Genomic DNA, 18747 nt, shown 5'->3' with positions numbered 1-18747 from the left:
CGCCTTATCTTAAAGAGTGAAACGTGTGCACTGGCGGCAATGCTTTAAGCAGCCACAACTCTCATAATAAAAGCCTTCCGTCTGCACAGCATGGGTCTTTCAATCCAAATCTATTATCTAAACCAGTGGCTCTCAATGGGGGCAATTCTGCACGCGCGCGCGCGCACACACACACACACACAACCCGACACACATTTGACAATGACTAGAAACGTGGTTGTCACAACTGGGAGAGTGCTACTGGCATCTAGTGGGTAGAGTCCGGGGAACATCCTCTGATGCACAGGACAGCTCCCATGACAGACTATCCAGCCCCAAGGTCCTCTAAACTGAAAAGGGCGGTGAAGCTCAGTTCTTTCACCAAGAACAGCCAAGAACACAGAAGGCGTAATGCTAGCAAGGTACAAATTTGAGAGCACTTCGGAACATCAAGAGGGCATTTTTAAACAATTTCCCTTAGGAAAAAAAATCAGTCACAACCTGTGTCCTCTTCTCCTCATGCTGGCCTCTAGAGATGTTCATTACCAAACACAGGCAATATGGGTTCGTTTCAGGGCTGTTTTCCTTTGCAGGAAAGGAAGCCAGGGGCTAGGCAAGCAATGAGGGAAAAATACCCCAAAGCTCAAAGAGGTAAATCGAATCATGCCAATAAACTTGGATCTGAGATGAGAGAGGGGGTGTTGGGGGAGGCATTCAGTGAGACAGAAAGATCCAAAAGGAAAAGCTAACAGAGAAAGGGGCGAGATGAAAAAGGCAAGCATGTCCCCCTCCTGTGCCCAGAAGGATGAGATCCAGGAGAAGCACCGTGGAACCAGGGAGTGTGCTAGAGGCCAAATATGCCAGTGCAGATCTTCAGGTGGGCAAAGAACAGCTAGAAGGAAGAGTTAGCAGCCCCTCTGACAAACACCCTGCCCACCTTGGAGAACTTCCTGCTGTGCAGCTGGACCTTCCAAGCCTCAAGGCTTCTCACTGCCAACCTGATGTCCCAACCCATGCAAGCACTGGGAGTCCTCCCAGAGACCATGCCCCTGTCCTCGGAGCCTTTGCCCATGCTGTTTCTTGGGCCTGGAATGCGGGCCCCTCCCCCCACCTCTCTAACCCTCCAGCCCAGGTCCTGGCTCAGACACCCTCCCTCCCTTGGGGCTGTCCTGGAAGATGTTCCTTCCATGGTGCCACTGGTCTGTGTGTCCCCTGAGGGCAGGGGACAGTGGCCTTCCACCACGTCTCTCTGGAGCTTTGCAGCTTTGGGTAGTGCCTGGCCCAGAGCAGGCCCTGAGAGCATATGCAGAACGCGTATTTTTATTGTGAAATTATCAATTAGTCTCTCCCTGACCTTGCTGCCACCAGCTTGGGTTTCGAGAACAGCAGATGTCCACTTTCATCATTCCACATATTCTCTTACCAAACCTCAGTCCTCCACTCACGAGCAAGCTGGATTTGACCTTTTTTTTTTTTTTTTTTTTTTTTTTTTACTTGCAAATACTATATAAGCCTAAGACCCAAGCTAGCACCTAATGTCTATTGACAGTTTCTTGAAAGGCAATCGCTAGATGAATATGGCAACTACAGAATCAAGGAATTCTTATCACCAAGGCCATAAACAAATATCTTCCTTATCTGGCTTATAATGGTCTGCACATTGCAGCCAATGTATTTAAACTGTCTTATTAAGCCACATATCCCCAGCATGAGAGCCCAATCAAAGACAGACCCCTTTAATTTGCTGGCTATATTAAATTTGCTGGCTATATTAAAAAGATAGCATTATTATGCCAGATACAACCATACTTGTAGGAAGTTCATGCGCCCCCACAAACACAAAGGCAAGTGGAGATATGTTATCTTTCTATCCATTTCTCTAGATATGTACTTATCTGTGTTTAGATGTGTAGATATATATCTCCAGTTGCCTTTATGTTTGTGTATATATATGTTAGCTTTTTCACCACAGAATAAATAGCATTTTTCCAACTGTCCCTCAGCCTTCTCTTCCCTTGAACGCTCTTGTGCTTTGCTCTGTTGGGTTGCTTTCTCACTAGGGAAATTTACAATCTCCATTCATTTGGTTTGCTGTAGCAAGCGTTCTTGTTTAGGTCCAGAACATTTACAGTCTCTATTAAGAAAACACCATCTAACAGACTTCTTCGCTGCTAGGGATGAAGAATTTATCTGAGACACTGCAGTGCAAAATTAACCTAAATTCTGAGTTGCTCTTCTTTTTAGCCTACTACAGTCTAGGAGAGCAGGAAATTCTCTCTGAAAAGCACATGCTTCCACTACTTGCTGCTGACACGAACACTCAGCTCACTATGTCACAAACAAAACCTCTTCATTAGGATCTCTACTTTGAATTTAAATTAAAACTATAAAATGGTAATGGTGGCCTCCCAGCTTGGGCTTACGTGCTTTTATGAAACTGTTGCTGCTTCTACAGGGGAAGAATCCAGTGTAGAAAGAAAGAATAAATGAGTGAATGACAAATCAAAGTCAAGGCAACAGGAGACCAGGTTGACTTAAGTCATCAATTGGCAAAGTGCACGTGGAGGGACAAGATCCAGAGTTTCTCTTGTGGAAAATGGGACAAGTCAATCTTATATAAAAAGTTACATAGGCCAACAGATGATAAAGATAACAAGGGAGTGTCTGTTGTGGCTCAGCAGTAATAAACCCGACTAGTATCCATGAGGATGCAGGTTCCATCCCTGGTCTTGCTCAGTGGGTTTAGGATCTGGCATTGCTGTGGCTGTGGTGTAGGCCTGCAGCTGCTTCTCTGATTCAGTCTCTAGCCTGAGAACTTCCATATGCTACAGGGGCGGCCCAAAAAAGCAAACGAACAAACAAAAGAAATAAAGATAATAACTGATAGCTACTGAGTGGTATGGAATGTGATAATCGTGGTAAGGGTCATTAATCAACAAGTGATAGTCAATAATATTTACTATTATTATTGAGTAATTAATATTTGGCCAAAGAGCCAGTGAGCCCCCCTGAAACTGCCAAAACAGAAGGGGATGGAAAATAGCTCAGAGGCCCAAAGTAGGCAAAATGAGTCACATCTCAGATGTCACGTCCCACTCTGTCACTGAGTCCAAGTGAGACTGCTACTAAGTGTGCCTTGAAATGAGGTATGTAATGCAGCAACAGAGTTATTTCTAGAAATATATATACACTGTTATAGAAACAAGTTACATTTACCAATGTCTACTCAAAAGTCTTGCTCAAAACAACAAAAAGTGATCTTTTATCATCGTGGTCGACACCCAACAGATTTGGTGGCCCAAGTAATAGAAAGTGAACATGTGGATAGAGCTGGGGGCCCCCTTTGCTCAGCCCTTGCTTTGTCCTAGAACCAGTGGTAGCTTCCCACAGTCTAGCCAATCACATCATTTCCAAACTACAGCCCTGCTGCCCAGGGCCCAAAGGAGCTACTTGGTACTCCATTCCTGAAACAGTGGGGACCCTTCTCTCAGCATGGCCCTTGGCCTGACCCCCTTCTGCACCTGTCTAGGACTCCCTCTAGTCCAGTCTCTCTCTAGGTCACCCTAATTTGCCTCACCACCTCCATGGATGCTTTTTCTCTTTTCTTTAATCTTTCATGGCCCACTTCAGTGGTGAGCTCAAATTTAGTGCAAGTGTGTTCAACTCTAGTAGTTTTAGGTCCATGAATTTGTGCATAGGGAGTGTCTCTCTCATATACTTCAGAGTTGCCCAGCAGGGCCTAGGGCAGTTGCAGATGCTCACAAAGTGTGTCGCCAGGACATCATTGGTGCATAATAAAACTCTTTTTTTTTTTTTTAATCTACCAATGACAATGAAGTACTGAGTTGAGGTAAATTACCCTATGGATTAAATCCTAAGAGCCCTGTTGTATTAATTACCAAGCTACTTAAAGGCAAGAATGTTTGCTGGTCTTAATTATTTGGACTATTATTTTAATTGTCACTTCTCAACTAAAGAGTCCACCATATGCTTGCAAAACACTGAAAGCTGAATCTTCCCAAACAAGGCAAGATTACCAAATATTCTCCAAGGTTCCTACTCCAACAGCATTCTGAAAGGGATCAATTATGCAATTATGAACGTAACTCTAAGTCTTCCAAATTTTTGTCTTAAGTAGCTTTCACTATTCCTATGCCTCAGATATTCCGGTTTGAAATATATACATAATTACCTCAATCCTTCCCTCCCATCTCATTCTAAGAGATCCCCTAGGCATTGTTTAGGGGTTAAAGTATTTCCAAACAGCAAGACTGTTACTCTCCTAAAAGATTTTAAAAAAACCAGCAACCAACAGGAAAAAAAAAAAAAAAGGACCATCCCCCCCACCCCACCCCCCGCCAAACAAATCCAAACTCCCTATCAATAAAGTTTTTACAAAAAGAATGAAAAATGTTTCCGTCTGGGGTGGTGGGGTGATCTATTTTCAATTTACAACAGCTTCAAAAAAAAAAAAAAGACTTCAAGAACCCCCAAATTGAGGAATGTGGATAAAAGACTGGCAGAACCCCTTGGAGAGCTCCTATGGCCTCTCCCTCCAAACCTGCTTTCTTAAAACACATTTATTCTTTGAGCCTGCAAAACGCAGCCTTCCCCCAGAATAATTCCATTTTAAAAGCCCCCACCCGCGAGGAAACATTAATCTACTTTGCAAACATGCGCTCCAGTCTGTGCTTTACTGTTTTTTTTTCTTCCAGCTCCTTTCTCCCCCCCACCCCCCCTTTTTTTGTACCTTGAGACAAATGTTTTTTTCCCCAAGAGTTGAAAGCTGTCCAAAAACAGGACCACACACGCCGCCGCCTCCGCAGGCCCGCGCTGCGCCCGCCCCCCGCCCTCCGCGCGGCGGCCGCGGCCGCCGGGGGCGCGCACACTCCCTCCAGCCGGAGGGGTGGCCCCTTTCTGCTCCCCCCGCTCCTTTCTCTTTGGACGCGGTGGGTGGGGGTGGGGGAGGGAAGGACGAAGAGGACCAGAGCCGGGAGCCAAGAGGCCTTCCTCTGGCCGCGTCTCCGCGCACCGCGGCGGCGAGCGGCGGCGGCGACAGGACCAGGGGGGCCCCCGGCCAGGCGGAGTGGTCCGTCCCACGGAGGGGCCCCCGCGCCCCCGCCGGCCCGCCCTCGCCACTCTCTCCCACAACACCTCGCAAAGCGCAGCTCCCCGAGTAGATTACAGCGCAGCCTTTGTCGGGCGGGCCTGGCTCTTGGCCAGGCGCCCAAACAATAAACAATTCCCCCTGGTGCGGGCAGGGGGTTTTCGCTCTCCACAGAAAGGCTCTAGGTGTGTGCTGGCAAATATCTTTATCAATTGGAAGGACGAGAAGGGGATCCGGGGTGGGGGACCAGAGGACGCCGCGGCGGGCGCTGGGTCTCTTACCTTCCACCCACAGCTCCTCCACGTTGGTCTCGAGATTAGCTGCCTTTAATCCCACAGCGAAGGCCCCAAATATGAGGAGGCCTACAACCAAGAACTTGCCGCAGTTTTTTTGAATGTAACAACCCAGTTTAAATAAGAGTCTCTGAAACTTCGCTCTCAGCCACAGCGGCGCTTTCCGGCCAGTAGCTTTCCCCTGAGGATGAAGCAGAAGGGAGGAGTGAGCGCCGGGGAGTCGCAGTCCGCGCGCCCACGCCCGCTTGCGCGCACCCGCCCGGCATCCCGCGACCGCCGTCGGGGGTGTTCTCCAGGCTGGAACCCAGGTCGGCCCGAGGAAACGCGAGCTGCGTGGGGGGGCCTGGTCATAAATCAAAGTCAGGCAGCAGCGTGGGAGCTGCAGCTCTGCAACAGCCGAGACGCCCCCACGCGCGGCCGGCGTAGCATCCCCGAATGTGACTTGAGGGGCTAGGAGGAGGGGCTGCAAGAACAAGGGGAAACCGAGGCAGAGAGAAGAGACATCACTCAACACAGGCAATATATTCACGCCGGATCTGGGACGGGAGGGGCCGCGTGATCCCTGTGGTGGAGCCCAACATTTAAGAACCAGCAAACCACGGCGCCCTTCCCCGCCAAGTGCTGCTCCAGCCTTCACCCTTCTCGGGGTACTCGGGCGGGGACGCAGGGTGGAGGACGAGAGCGCTTTGGGAACAATGTATGGCGGGCTCCCCGATCCTGACCTCCCGCCCGGCGTGGTGGTAAGTGGGGATCCACGTGGTGAGAATGGGCGCCGGAGCTCACCCCCACGCATTTCCATAGCGTTGGGAAACGCCGTGTGAGCTGAATTAGGAAGTGGGGCAGCCATCTGCAACTTACGACAATATTTGTGATCGGAAGAGGGCAGCCACATGGATCTTTCCCTCCTTTCCCTTCCTTTCTGGTTAAACGTAAAAAGCAGCCGAGTACACAGGGGAAGGGCCCAGGCCGACGCAAGCGGGGGTCCTGGCTGGGCGCTGGCTGCTCCCGGCGGCGGCGTTTCCCCGGCGCTGGCCGCGGCCCCGGCGGGCCCCCGTCTGGGTGAGCGCCTTCCCCGGATTCCACACATTTCAGCGAGCCTCGTAAACACAATGAACCCGGCAGCTCCGCCGACCCGCACGGCGGATTTAAGGTGGCAATTTGTTTACAACTTTCCCTTTCCCCCACGCTCTGAGAAGCAGTGGCTCAAAAACTGGAAAAGAAGAGGGGAGATGCCCTCTTCCGAGGATAATTTTTAAGGGAGCAGAGATTTCATGCTCAACAAAAGCAAAACCTGCTGCCAAAAAAGGAAACCACCTTTATTTCGGCTCCCTCCCCCCCTCCTCTCTCCGCCTCCCTCCACTCCGCCTCCCCCTCTAAAACATTAAGAAATGTGGCAGTATTACAGGAGTTTAGGCTGCAAATAGGGACAGGGGCAGAGACACGAGCGGAGGGGGCTCGGGAGTAGGGGGCACGCGGCACTGCCGCGCTGCGGCGGCCCTCGAGGTGGTCCACTGTGGACCGCTTTCCAGTGCTCCGGAAAAGGCACGCCAGGGAGGGCGTGTGTACACACACACACACACACACACACACACACACACACACCCTCCACCCCCTGCGGACCTCAGACAGCCCTTTCCTCTCAGGACTGGAGGGAGGGTTTGAATTCTTCAATCCCCACTTGTCTTTTTTTTCTTCCTGGAGGTGTGTGTGTGTGTGTGTGTGTGTGTGTGTAGATACATGTGTGGCAGGGACAATCCCAAAGAGGAAGAGGAGGGAAGAGAGGGTGGGAGGAGAAGAGAGAGTCTGAAATGCACCTTGGAAATCTGCTCCAGAGCGAAGGCGGCGTCGCAGTAGCTGGGCCGATGCAGATAGTCCCGGTCCGGCGCGGCGTTGCGGCGCAGCCCCCCGGTCCGTCTGCGCCTCCCGCCGCCGGCCGGCCGGCCCGGGGCTCCGCTGCAGCTGCCGCCGCTGCCGCCGCTGCCGAGGTCCTGGGGCTCGGCGGCATTACCAGCCGAAGCCATGTTGCCGCCGCCGCCGCGGGAACCGAGGCTTCCCGGGCGGCCCCGCGCGCTGCTGCCGCCGCTGCCGGCTCCTGGCGCGCCCCGGCGCTCGGCTCGCGAGGACGCTCCTGGCCGCCGGCTGCTCGGGCTGGGGCTCCGGTTGACAGACCTGCTGCTGCTGCTCCTGCTGCTGCCGCCGCTGCTGCTCACACGGCGGGCGCTGCTGCCGCTGCGGCCGCGGCCGCTGCCGGGGAGTCAGACCCTGCGCCTTCCATTGCCACATTGCGCGGGGGTCCCGAGGTCTCTGCGGCCGCCGCTGCCCACATCCAGTTCTCCGGAGGGCGAGAGCCGGCGCGCGGAGCCAGCGTGTCCTTCGGGCGCTCGCACGGCGCTCCTTGCTGTCCCCAACTCCCCCTACCCGCCCCCCGCCCCGCGCCGCGACCCCTTCACTGCGGAAAGCGCCAGCAAATCCCCGCCGCTCCCGCCGGCCTCGCTGACTCTCTCGGCGACTCTTGGGTCGCCCGAGCTGCCGCGGAGAGCAAGGGCAGAGCCGCCGCCGTGGGGTCCGTGGGCGCCCGGCAAGTCTCAGCGCTGCCGGGCCGGGGCAGCAGCCGCCGCCGCCGCCGCTGCTCCCGCGGCGGCTGCTGGGGGCGGTGGCGGCTCCTGAAGCTGCTGCTTGGGCTGCTCAGGCTGCTCGGGCTCTGGTTGCTGGGTTCTCGGTGGCTGCTTGGTCCCGGACGCTGCTTTCTTGTGCTCCTCGCCGACCCGCTGGACCATTCTGCCCCAGTGCAAGGCGCCTCTCTCGCTCCCGGGACCTGGGGACTCCGCTCTGTGTGTGTGCAGCGGGCAGCGGCCGCAGCAGCTCCTTGATTCAATAGATGAGATGGAAGAAGAAAAAAAAGAACTCTCTCCATTTGGAGAAAGAGGAGGAGGAGGGGAGGGGGTGGAGGGGGAGAGAGCGAGCGAAAGAGAAAAAGGCTGGAGCGCCCGCCCCCGGGGCTGTCAGATGGCTTGGGTTTCTGCAACGTGATTGGCTCGCGGAGGGCAGAAATTACTCAGCAAACATGACTATTATTAGCTGCTTAGCAACAGCTCACCAAAGTAGAGAGACCACCCAGGTAGGCAACCCCAGTGTGTGCATCCCCGGCTTTGGGGGGAGCCTCCGAGAGCGCCAACCTTCTCGCATGCAATACTTCCATTAAGGAATGCTCCCCCTCCCTTTCTTTCTCATTCCTTTTCTTTTCAACAGTGTCTTCTTTTTATAAGATGCCTTTTCGCGCGCGCACATACATACGCACAAGACACCCACGAGCATTTGCATCACGATAGACACCGGGGAAAATGTAATATTTTTTTAAGCGCTTAAACAATTTCTGAAATTCCTCAAAGAAAACCCTTTCAGAGGCACCTTGGCCTCAAGCTGCAGCAAAAACTGGGAGGTCCGGCTTGAATTCCCAGGCCTGCACCAATAATGACAGGGTGGTGGATAGTGCGCCAGTGTGTGCCAGATTTTTTTTTTTTTTTCCCTTCTCTTTTCTTTTATAACCAAAGAGAAGACTTAGGCTCTCGCGGGGAACGACGCCTCGAATTAAGATAAACAAAATGGAAAGTTAAAGAGGAAAGTAAGGAGGTTGAGAAAAGCCACCCTTTCTTAAATTCCGTACCCCCCCCGCCCCTTTCCTCTCAAAACCCCACGGCAGCATCCTGATTTGAGGGACTCAGTGTTTTATAAACGTAGAATCCAGACACCGAAGCAGTCTCGTGGAGGCAGAGGCTTTTTTATTTGAATCTTTAATGCGACATATGTAAAGGAGAAACAACAGAATCCTTTAAACAACCCGAGAAACAAAAAATGTTTTCTTTAGAAAGGGAGAAAAGTTTTTCTATTTGGGATTCACTTGGACCCCCCTTGTTAAAAAAATTAACCAGAAGTCCCTGTTCACTTAAAGTCTATTTTAAACGTCCCCCCCCACCAAAAAAAAACCCCAGTACGCATCCTGTTATATTTAATAATAGCGTGACATAAAGGAGAACAAGACGTTTGATGTTGGATTCATTTGAAACAAATTGTGCACTGATTGCAAGGACTTGTCCAGACAGTGCAGCCAGTGTCACCGAGACATCCTGGGGATTCACTTCCCGTTGGGGAAGAAAACCCGCGACTCTAAGGTGGATCCTCGGCCACAAACAAATTAAACTCTCTTACACAGCTCCGCTTTTGATTAAAAAATTTTTTGAGTGTTTTCTTACATTCGCAAGTTAAGTTCCTCCCTGCAATAGGGACCAGACCCACAAACCCTCGATTCTGTCTCATTTTAGCATTTTTTGCTCATTTTTTCTTCTTTTAAAAACAAGGTTGAACTGCAAACTGATTCGCAGCAGCAAGAAGCCAACTGAAATCGGGAAATGGGGCAGTGTGGCTTTAAGATGCACACGGTGTGTGTTCATTGAAAAAAAAAAGAAGAAAGGAAAGGAAAGAAAGAAACCCAGATGGAGGGAAAGGGGAGGAGCGGGGAGAAGGCGGAGCCTCTGAGACCACGTGACTCGGGGCCCGGTAGGCGCGCGCTTCGGGGCCCGGAGGCCTATAAAGCGCGCGCATGTCCCGGTGCGCCCGGTTGTGTGTGCGCGCCCGAGCTCCAGACTCTCCAGGCCCGCGCAGCTCTGGTCAAACAGGTAGGGAAGTCGGTGCGGCCGGCTCGCGCCAGGTGGGCTCCACGTCTCCAGCGCTGGCTCCCGGGAGCCCAGGCTAGGCGCGCGCCCCGCCGGCGCAGACGGACGTGCCGGACGCTCCGTAGTACATTCCTGAAGGAGGTCCGGCCCCCTTACGTTGCCCAATGCCTGCGCGGCCTCCCCACAGCCCGCCAATCGCTGAGCGCACGGGTCCCTTCCCATTCAGCGGCCCCGGCCCGAAAGGGACTACAGCCCGGCGCGCCGGCCACCCGGGCGGCCCACGCGGCTCCCGCGGGGGGCCTCTCCGCCAGCCCTCCCAGCCGCCTTACTTCCTCTTCGGCGGCTTCTCTCCCCCCTCCCCCCTTCTTTCAATCTTCCCTTTCCTTTCTTCTTCCTCTTTCACCCTGTTCTTTTCCCCCATCTCTCTCCTCCCAACCCAGCCTCACCACCGAACCTCTGGCTTTTTCTCCTTCCTGGTTTCACGGAGAGGCCCTACCCTGTGAATCCCAGAGCAGCCAAACGTGTGCAGTACCCTGAGCAGGGGAGGATGTCCTGTAGAAGAGAGAGAGACCTAGAGTAGCAGCGCCCGGGGGTGTGCAGGGGATCAGGAGGAGGACCAGAGTACCCGGCCAGCGCGGAAATTCAAAACTCAAAACTCCGGAGGAGCACGTGATTTTTGTGAGCGGCTCTGGGAAGGGCTGCGAAAATCCTGAAGGGAAGACAAGCCGCGTGCAATTCCAATGACAGTACGTTAATAAATAATATCGCAGGAACACTAGGCTCGACACAGGGCAAACTTGATCTTTGAGCAATATCCTGATTTTTATTATATCTGATAAATAGCAGGAAACGTGACTTACTATTACTCTAGGTTTTCTCCCTGAATGGTTCTGCAGACGTTTCGACTCAAACCATTTTATGTTTGCCGCTGGAAATTACTTTTTAAAGACTTGGGGGTGGTACCCCTAGTTTTACACGTCTGTATTTTTATATTTGAGGCGTGCTGTATGGCAGAGGTGACCACGTAGTTATAGACAGAGTGCTATGTTTGTCTTTACAAAATTCTTTACAACTTTTTTCTAAAATAATAGTTTTTTCCTCCCAATGTTTTATAGGAATTTCAGTATAGCTACTTAGATCATGAGATTCCGAAATAACATTGTAAGCTATTTATCCATAATGGTTCCCTGTTACTCTCCGCAGGCAGCTGCATATCCTCTCAGTTCTGGCTGCTGCTACATGTGCACCATTTCAATGGTAAAGCCTCTTCCACTCGGGCTCATTTCCCTGGGTTTGACTTAATTCCTAAAACGTTCTGAACACTGATCTCTAGGGTTTTCAGCTCCCTGAGCCCCCTCACCCGCTGTTTGATAGGTTAACTTTTCAGCATCTCAGACAATGGTCCGGGCCTGTAAATTCTCCCCATCGGTTCCAGGACGCAATCCCCAGCCTGGGCTCTAACAAGCACTATCTTAATCTCCCCACCCCCAACCCGCCGCTTCCCCTGTGGTCTGCTTTTTTCATACACGGAGATGAATTACTTTGAGGATCTAATTGGCCTTGTTTCTGTAACGTTTTAAGAAAGGGAAGAGGAGCCTGCTCGACTTGGGTGGTCAGGGCTGAGGCTGCCCCCAATTTGCCTCATTGCTGATGCATGTGAGTTCGACATTCCCAGCGATAAAGTTGTTCCTAATCAATCTGCCCTTATTTACATTTGTAAGCATTGTCGGCTTTAATATGCATGCCCTGTGCAGGGAGTGCTGCGCCACACCGGGTTTGTTAACTTCAACTAATCACAAGGATCCTCCAGACCTGAGATGAGGCTGAGAGAAGGAGCCAGGCCTGCGAAGGTGTCTGCAGGAAAAAGTCCCTTTAATGGCCTTTTCTGCAGCATGGCTCCCTTCCTGAGAGTTATCAAACAAGTGAGAAGCTTGGTGCCTTTTTCAACCGGCAGGAGTGGCCGGCCCTCTTTCTGAGTGTCCCATTTTCCCTTTCCAAGTCAAGTCCATCTCAACGCATCCGTTGTCATTTTGGTCTCCCCATCATGATCCAAGACTTCACTGGAGTTTGTAGTTTTCAAAACAGATTCCTGAAACTCTTAAAACATGATTCCCTATCTTCTCTCTTCTCTGCTCCAACAGTCAAATAGCCATGGCCACACCACGCACATCTCAAAAATGGCATCCGATTATCCAAATGATGACACTGAAATAAAACATCTGCCATTTGTGTTTGGACAGTCCAATGATAAGCACTTTGGGGAGCTGCACTTGGCAGAGGAATGAGAAACCACGATGGAACTTGACTGTTCACTGGTTTCACAGATCCAACTAATTGGGTCTTTAAAATCAAAGGTAATTTTGCTAATTTCTGCAGAGTACCAATGAATGAAGGAGTAAATATATTCTAACAATGTGACCCATGGGCTATGTTATAATTTTGTCTACGGAGCTTAATGCTCTTTTGCACAAATGCAAAGAATTGCAAACATTACATTAAGCCCCACGCTGAGAGGCTTTGATGGGGAGAGGAATTAGGGATTTGATGTAATATTCTATTTAGGGATGGAGAGCTAGGGTACAGGATGTGAGTGATGGGCCAGAGCCTGAGCACTTCAAAGCAGGTACCTTGGATAAGAGTTGAGTTGACTCAATTCAAGCCATTTCTTGGCTCCCTAAGAATGCCTTATTATTTTCTCATTGGCAGCTTTTGTATTTGCTTAAAGGTGATGGTAGAAAATGAATCTAAAAGGGGGAGGCAAAAAACGATTCAGCAGTCACAGAATGTAACCCCCTAAAGCAGGACTCCCCTCCCCTTCTCTCTTCCACCTTCTCTTTCCTCCCCTCCCCATCCACCCCCTCCCCAGAACTGGAGGAAAGGGAACAGCTCTAGCCAACTTGTCAAAATAATGCTGCTAATTACCCCTGATCTCCTTTAATGGGAAGCTGCTCCCAACTCTACAAAAGAGTAAATGAGGGGGCTACAGCACAAACCCAGGAGCACTGGCATTTTTGTGAGCTTATAGCGAGTTTGGTGGGGGCTAGGGGGCCACAGAGAAGGTGTCCTGGAAGGTCCCAGAAATTATAGTTTTACAGAGTCACATACTAGTTTGAAAAAGACTTTATGCAGTGCCAAAGCCATTGGTATTCTCTTGCTGGGAACGTCACCAACTGTAGAGAAAATGTTCAGAGTCTACACAATGCAACTTGAAAGAAAGCAGCATTAACCTTCACATTGATTTCCTCCCTTGTCTATAGATCTTCTGAACCACATTACTTTAAGAGAGATGTATCCTGGAAAGATTCAGACTGTGAACATTTCCCCCTCCATCTCTCCCCTCATCTCTGTCTACCCACATAACATATCCATATCAAGCTCTGCATTTGGCAGAAGGCACATCATTCATTTCAGTGATCTCTGCCATCGGGTCTTGCATGAAAAAGAAGCTGAGCAACATGATCCCTTTGACCCACTGCTGGAGCAACAAATTTATTAGAGATATAGGCATGAGAAATGAAAGGGAAGTAAAACAATTCCAGCTTATTGTGTGTCTTTCTTTCATACTGCTAATCCGGTTTACACATCACGCCTACACGTCTCAATAGGGCTTTATACACTGTGGCAGAGGCGGGAGAAAATAAAAGGTGTGTGTGTGTGTGTGTGTGTGTGTGTGTGTGTGTGTGTGTGGTGGGGGGGCATAAAATAGGGAAGACAGATATTTTAATCCGTTCAGTCCATATTGATTTGCCTCATCAGTTTCTCTATCTGTAGAAAGTTGAAGACAACTTGTAAAAGAAAAAGCTCCCCCCCCCAACAAAATAACTCCAAATGGTGCTAACTCCTATCCAAATAGCTTGTTACATTATGATTAGATTATAATCAGAAATTCGATACATTTCTCAGTGAGTCTGAAATGAAGCTAATACCCCAAATGGAGAATGGACCCATTGGTCTCTACTTTGATTCAACATTTTAATATAAAAAGATCTTGGACTCAAAGGGCGTTCTACAGCCTTGTGGAAGGAAGGAAGCTGGGTGACAACTGGAACACACACAAACTCACAATTGAAAGCCCTTGTTTTACAACATGGGTACACAATGCACCTGAGGCAACAATTTAACCTGAGGTACCACCCAGGAAGAATAAGTTACAGTAACAAAGGCACCAAAAAGCATTGTCTTTCTTTGTGGAGGCAATTAATTGAATGTTGAACTAGTGGAGGCAAAAAAAAAAAAAAAAAAAAATCGAACACACACAGAATGCTGAAAAAGGACTATTGTAGTAGTTCAAGACTTCAGTTATCCAATTGTTAAATATTTAGAGCCACCCATAGTGGGTCTTTATTGTTTGTGTCTAGTTCTTTTATACCCCCCCCCCAGGGAAGAAGGATAAAAAAAAAGATGGTCTCCTTTCCCAAGTCAAAGAAAATAGAGGTGTCTGGATGTCTTCCATAGACATATGAATAGATGTCTATGGTCCTTCTTAGGTGATGTAAATTGAGAGCTGAAATCTTTGGATTTATTGCTCCTCCACAAAGTAGAAGTCATTTTTAACATCAACTTAAATACCCGAAGACAGAGTGTACATGTCACCCCTGAGATACAATCTCTGGAGGTCCTGTGGTCTCGGGGTTGTCACCGGGTCTAAATGGGTTTGGATCAGTCCCACCAATCTCAGGGCTTCCCTCAAGCCACACTTAGCCTTCCCAGCACTGGGCTAGCAGCCCATCTCCTTAGTGGTTGGCAGGCACCAGAATGCCCGATTCCGTGGATGCAAGAGTCAACACCCAGCTCTCTTCTACCCGTGGCCCCTTCCTGAACTCAGAAAAGCCCCTCTGGCCCCTTTTCCCACCCACAGCGGCGGGGAGGAGGATGTTCGCGCTTCGGGTTTTGATAAGGTGTTTCTCTCCTAACCTTGGGTGTCCCACTCAGGCGTCCCAGCCCGGGTGCCCAGAGCATCGGCTGTGGGCGCGAGAGCGTGCGCCCAACCCCTGGGGCAGATCTCCCCGAGCTCCCGGGAGACAGGAGAAGTGGCCCGGGTGCGCGCGCGCTCTCGGCCCGCACCCTCCCCCCGGCGCTGTCACTCTCCGCACCAGCCCTCCATCCCCAGCTCTGCCTTCGCTGGCAGTCAGTAGCCACCACCAGGCTGATGAGCGGAAGCCAAGGTGGCGACCCTTTCAAGCGTGAAAATGGGATCCCAGGCGACCCCCTCCGTGAGAATTCCCCTCGGAGCCGTTCCCCGGCCGGGCCCTCCGCAGCCAGCCCCCTCCCCACCCCGCGGGGCTGGCCTCGGGGGGCGGGGGCCCAGAGCGTGCGAGCGAGCGAACGAGCGAGCCTGGAGACGCTGGCCGGCGCCCCCTGCGCCCCGCCGGCGCAGCCCACCCAGCCCCGCGGCCCCGGCGCGCCACCCGCCCCGCCCGCTTGCCCGGCCGGCCGGCCCTCTGGCCGCCGCGCCGGGAGCCCAGGCCCCGCAACCCCGCGTCCCCGGGGCGCACGCCGCGCGAGAGCAAAGTGGCGGCGGCGGCCGCGCCGGCTGCACTCACCATAGCCGGCCGTCAAGCCCTGCTCGGAGCGTGGGTGCCGATGGCGCGGACGCTGCGCTTGGATTTCACATCAATTCCTTCCCCCCCGTGCCCCCCTTTCCTGGTCCTCCGCTCCTCCGTCTTCTCCCCGTCTTCCCTCGTCTCCCCCTAGCCTTGTCGCCGCGGGTCTCTTTGTCTTCGCTGTCGTCGTCTTTTTCTTCGTCTTCGTCTTCTCCTCCTCCTCCGTCTTTACAAAAGGAACGGAAAGTGTAAAAACCCCGGCGCGCTGGGCCGCCGGAGGCTTTCGGCGGAGTGCAGCGCGGACTCACAATTACAAGCCTGTTTCTATTAAGCAGTTCCATGGCCCTCGGCGTGGGTGGTCTGCCGCGCCATAGGCAGGACCTGTCAGGGTCACGTGACAGATCCGAAAACTTTACCCCTTTACAATAAACTCAAGGAAAGCAAAGTAAACTCGAGGAACGTGCTATCAGCACAGCCCTCCTGGGTAAACAGGCTCTCCCCTCCCCGCCCTCCTGGGAGGCGTCCCGCCGAGCGAGCTCTAGCGAGCCCCGGCCCCCCCCCCGCCCCCCGCGGCTCTGTCTGCTGGGGGCCGCGGGGCGGGGGGTCTCCGCTCCCCGCCTCGCCTTCCCCACCTAGGGCTTCCCCACCCTACGCACGTTATTTGCTAACACAAGCCTCTTGCCCCAACGCCTCCCCCCCCCGCCCCCCGGGGGGGGGTGTCTTGGGGGATCAGGGAAGCTTATTTCAGCATCCTTGGCACTCCGGGGAATGCGAGGTGCCCAGAGCGCCTCGGAAGGGCACCACTTTTCCTGTCCTCAGTTTTCAAAGCGCTTTCCCGTTTGCATTCCCACGGAAACGCCGGGAAGCTGGGAGCCTTCTGGTTGACAGGCCCACAGGCTGACAGGGAGGCAGAGAGCCGGGGAAGTCCCGCAGATAACAAGCGCCTCCCGGGGGACATGTTCACTGTACCAAGATGTATGCGGTGTCGTGAAGCTTCTGTCGGGGGGGCGGGGTGGGGAGAGAGGCCCTGGGAAGCTGCTACTTCTGAAGAGGCTAAGGTGGAGTTCCTTGGAAACCAAGATTGGTAGCTGGCTGAGGGATCACTAATTGATATTTGCTTTTTTTTTTTTTTTTTCCTTCCAATTACTGTGGTTTTTGGGGTATGCCACCCAAACGCTCCCACCCACGCTGCCTTCCCAAACGAGGCCAGTTTGGGTGATTGGGCTAGACAGGAGCGCTGTGGGTCCGCGCAGAACCACTCTTAGCCTCTTACCCTAAATGGAAAGTCCTATTCAGGGGAGCCCCTGCTACAATGTTCAACATTTTATCTGCTCGAACCTGCAGGATAGACTGTTTCCCACACAGACTGCTGAAAGGTGCTATTTTAAAATTTACCCCCGTTTGGAAGAAAGATGAATTTCAGATACAGGGGGAAGGGGGAAGATAATTTATTGAAACTATCGAGAGTTTACTAGGGAGTTCCCCTTGTGGCTGAGTAGTTTGAACCCGACTAACATACATGAGGATGTGGGTTCCATCCCTGGCCTCACTCAGTGGGTTCAGGATCCGGTGTTACCTTGAGCTGTGGTGTAGGTTGCAGACCTGGCTGGGATCTAGTATTGCTGTGGCTGTGGTGTAGGCTGGCAGCTGCACCTCTGATTCGGCCCCTAGCCTAGGAACATCTATATGCCACAGGCCTGGCCCTAGGGAAGAAAAAAAAAAGTTAACTAGATGGTCTTCAAGGGAAGGAGCCTTTTTCTCACCTCATTCGGGGCTGACGGTGTGATTAGGTGTGTGTGTGTGTGTGTACACACACGTGGTTGGTTATTAAAACAAAACAGGAGTTCCCGTCTTGGCGCAGTATGGTTAACGAATCCGACTAGGAACCATGAGGTTGCGGGTTCAATCCCTGTCCTTGCTCAGTGGATTAAGGATCCGGCGTTGCCGTGAGCTGTGGTGTAGGTCGCAGATGCGGCTTGGATCCCACGTTGCTGTGGCTCTGGCGTAGGCTGGTGGCTACAGCTCCGATTCAACCCCTAGCCTGGGACCCTTCATATGCCGCGGGAGCATAAAGACAAAAACAAAACAAAACCTGAGAATCACATCCTCTCTCTCCCTCAAAGATGATATACCATTCTTTAGTAGTCATTTGAGTTTACAGAATTAATTACTAAATGTGTTTGAAACATTTAATAGTTAAACCCTGGAATGCTAGGCAGCCCTATGAATTAGGCTGGTCCAAAAAGTCATTTCATACCAATTGACTTTAGTAGAAAATGGTCTCAAATGAATATTAGCTGAGCATGGATCCAAAGAATCACGATAATTAGAAAAACAAACCCACCAATATTTCCCTCTGAAATACTACATTTTGGATGTCATATCAAAGGACTCTGTTAATACCCTGTAATAAACTTGGGTGAGGTGAGAAAGAGGAACATACAAGTACATCTTCAAACAGAGCGGTCTAGAATATGAAAGAGAAAGGGGGATAAGAAAAAAGAGGAAACATGGAGTTCCTGTTGTGGCACAGAGAAAATGATTCCGATTAGGAACCATGAGGTTGCAGGTTCGATCCCTGGCCTCGCTCAGTGGGTTAAGGATCCAGTGTTGCCGTGAGCTATGGTGCAGGTCACAGACCCGGCTCGGATCTGGCATTGCTGTGGCTGTGGCTGTGGCTGGCAGCTGTAGCTCCGATTAGACCCCTAGCCTGGGAACCTCCATATGCTGCCAGTGCGGCCCTAAAAAGCCAAAAGCCAAAAGCCAAAAAAAAAAAAAAGAAAAGAAAAAAGAGGAAACAGCTTAGCCAAGGACATTTAAATGGCCCATATTATAAAGTTGCCAGGTAAGGCAGTTTTGCAGAGAACTCTCTCTAGAGTAGAATTTGTAGAGTTTGCTTTTCCTAATTAAAATGAAGACCCTCGTGCAAACTTGGCCATGTGCTCCCTGCGTGTGGCCAAGGCTGATCATCAGGGGTAGATCCAGGTTTGCTGGATCCCCTCTGAAATTCTACATTTTGGATGTCTATCAAAGGACTCTGTTCATAGGCATGTGTAGTTTGGGAGGGGAGTGCTTCTTTAAGAAGTCAGAATCAGGAGTTCCCGTCGTGGCGCAGTGGAAACAAATCTGACTAGGAACCACAAGGTGGAGGGTTT

The 18747-nt window shown here is 51.5% G+C and overlaps 2 protein-coding genes across 13 annotated transcripts in view; one reads left to right on the top strand and one right to left on the bottom strand.

Moving 5' to 3' along the window:
- Nucleotides 1–15954, bottom strand: part of PTCH1 (patched 1) — a 75952-nt gene extending 59998 nt beyond the window's left edge. For 4 of the 6 annotated variants that reach the window (XR_014818335.1, XM_013980137.3, XM_084980954.1 and 1 more), the window contains exons 1-2: nt 15593–15954; nt 5368–5560 (exon numbers count right to left, since the gene is read on the bottom strand). Coding sequence is in view for 5 of the 6 variants with exons in the window: in XM_013980137.3 (XP_013835591.1) it covers nt 5368–5560; nt 15593–15595 (196 nt within the window). In the remaining variant the exon portion in view is untranslated. Of the gene's footprint in view, nt 1–5367; nt 5561–7193; nt 8269–15592 lie in introns of those variants that run through there. The other 2 variants (XM_003482800.5, XM_005668021.4) reach the window with 1 other exon arrangement.
- On the top strand, nt 9725–13592 carry LOC106505124 (uncharacterized). Of its 7 annotated transcripts, XR_002336291.2 has the most exons (5): nt 9928–10052; nt 10490–10795; nt 11253–11306; nt 12191–12403; nt 13307–13592. XR_002336291.2 is itself a non-coding variant. In XM_084980956.1 (3 exons), the coding sequence occupies exons 1-3, from the start codon at nt 9870–9872 to the stop codon at nt 12332–12334; spliced, it is 381 nt and encodes a 126-aa protein (XP_084837082.1). In that variant the 5' UTR covers nt 9725–9869; the 3' UTR covers nt 12335–13592. The 7 variants fall into 7 exon arrangements, 1 of the variants encoding a protein (XP_084837082.1); XR_014818337.1 differs by lacking the exon at nt 10490–10795 and having other exon boundaries at nt 9725–10052; nt 12290–12403; nt 13307–13442; XR_014818336.1 differs by lacking the exon at nt 10490–10795 and having other exon boundaries at nt 9728–10052; nt 13307–13442.
- Nucleotides 15955–18747: the final 2793 nt, after the last annotated feature.

The sequence above is a fragment of the Sus scrofa genome, chromosome 10 (genome assembly GCF_054392235.1).
Source record: "Sus scrofa isolate SSC_HxYL_T2T_F1_AM1 chromosome 10, Sscrofa_HxYL_maternal_Yorkshire_Landrace_v2.0, whole genome shotgun sequence".
NCBI classification, from domain to species: Eukaryota; Metazoa; Chordata; class Mammalia; order Artiodactyla; family Suidae; genus Sus; species Sus scrofa.
This window is presented reverse-complemented; position numbering and strand designations above follow the sequence as displayed.

What these genes read in the sequence shown, in the direction of transcription:
- LOC106505124 (XM_084980956.1), top strand. Translation starts at nt 9,870, where the DNA reads ATGGAGGGAAAGGGGAGGAGCGGGGAGAAGGCGGAGCCTCTGAGACCA. An exon ending in GCGCAGCTCTGGTCAAACAG is followed by an intron (nt 10,053 to 11,252) that starts GTAGGGAAGTCG and finishes TACTCTCCGCAG; the next exon opens with GCAGCTGCATATCCTCTCAG. An exon ending in ACATGTGCACCATTTCAATG is followed by an intron (nt 11,307 to 12,190) that starts GTAAAGCCTCTT and finishes CTGCTCCAACAG; the next exon opens with TCAAATAGCCATGGCCACAC.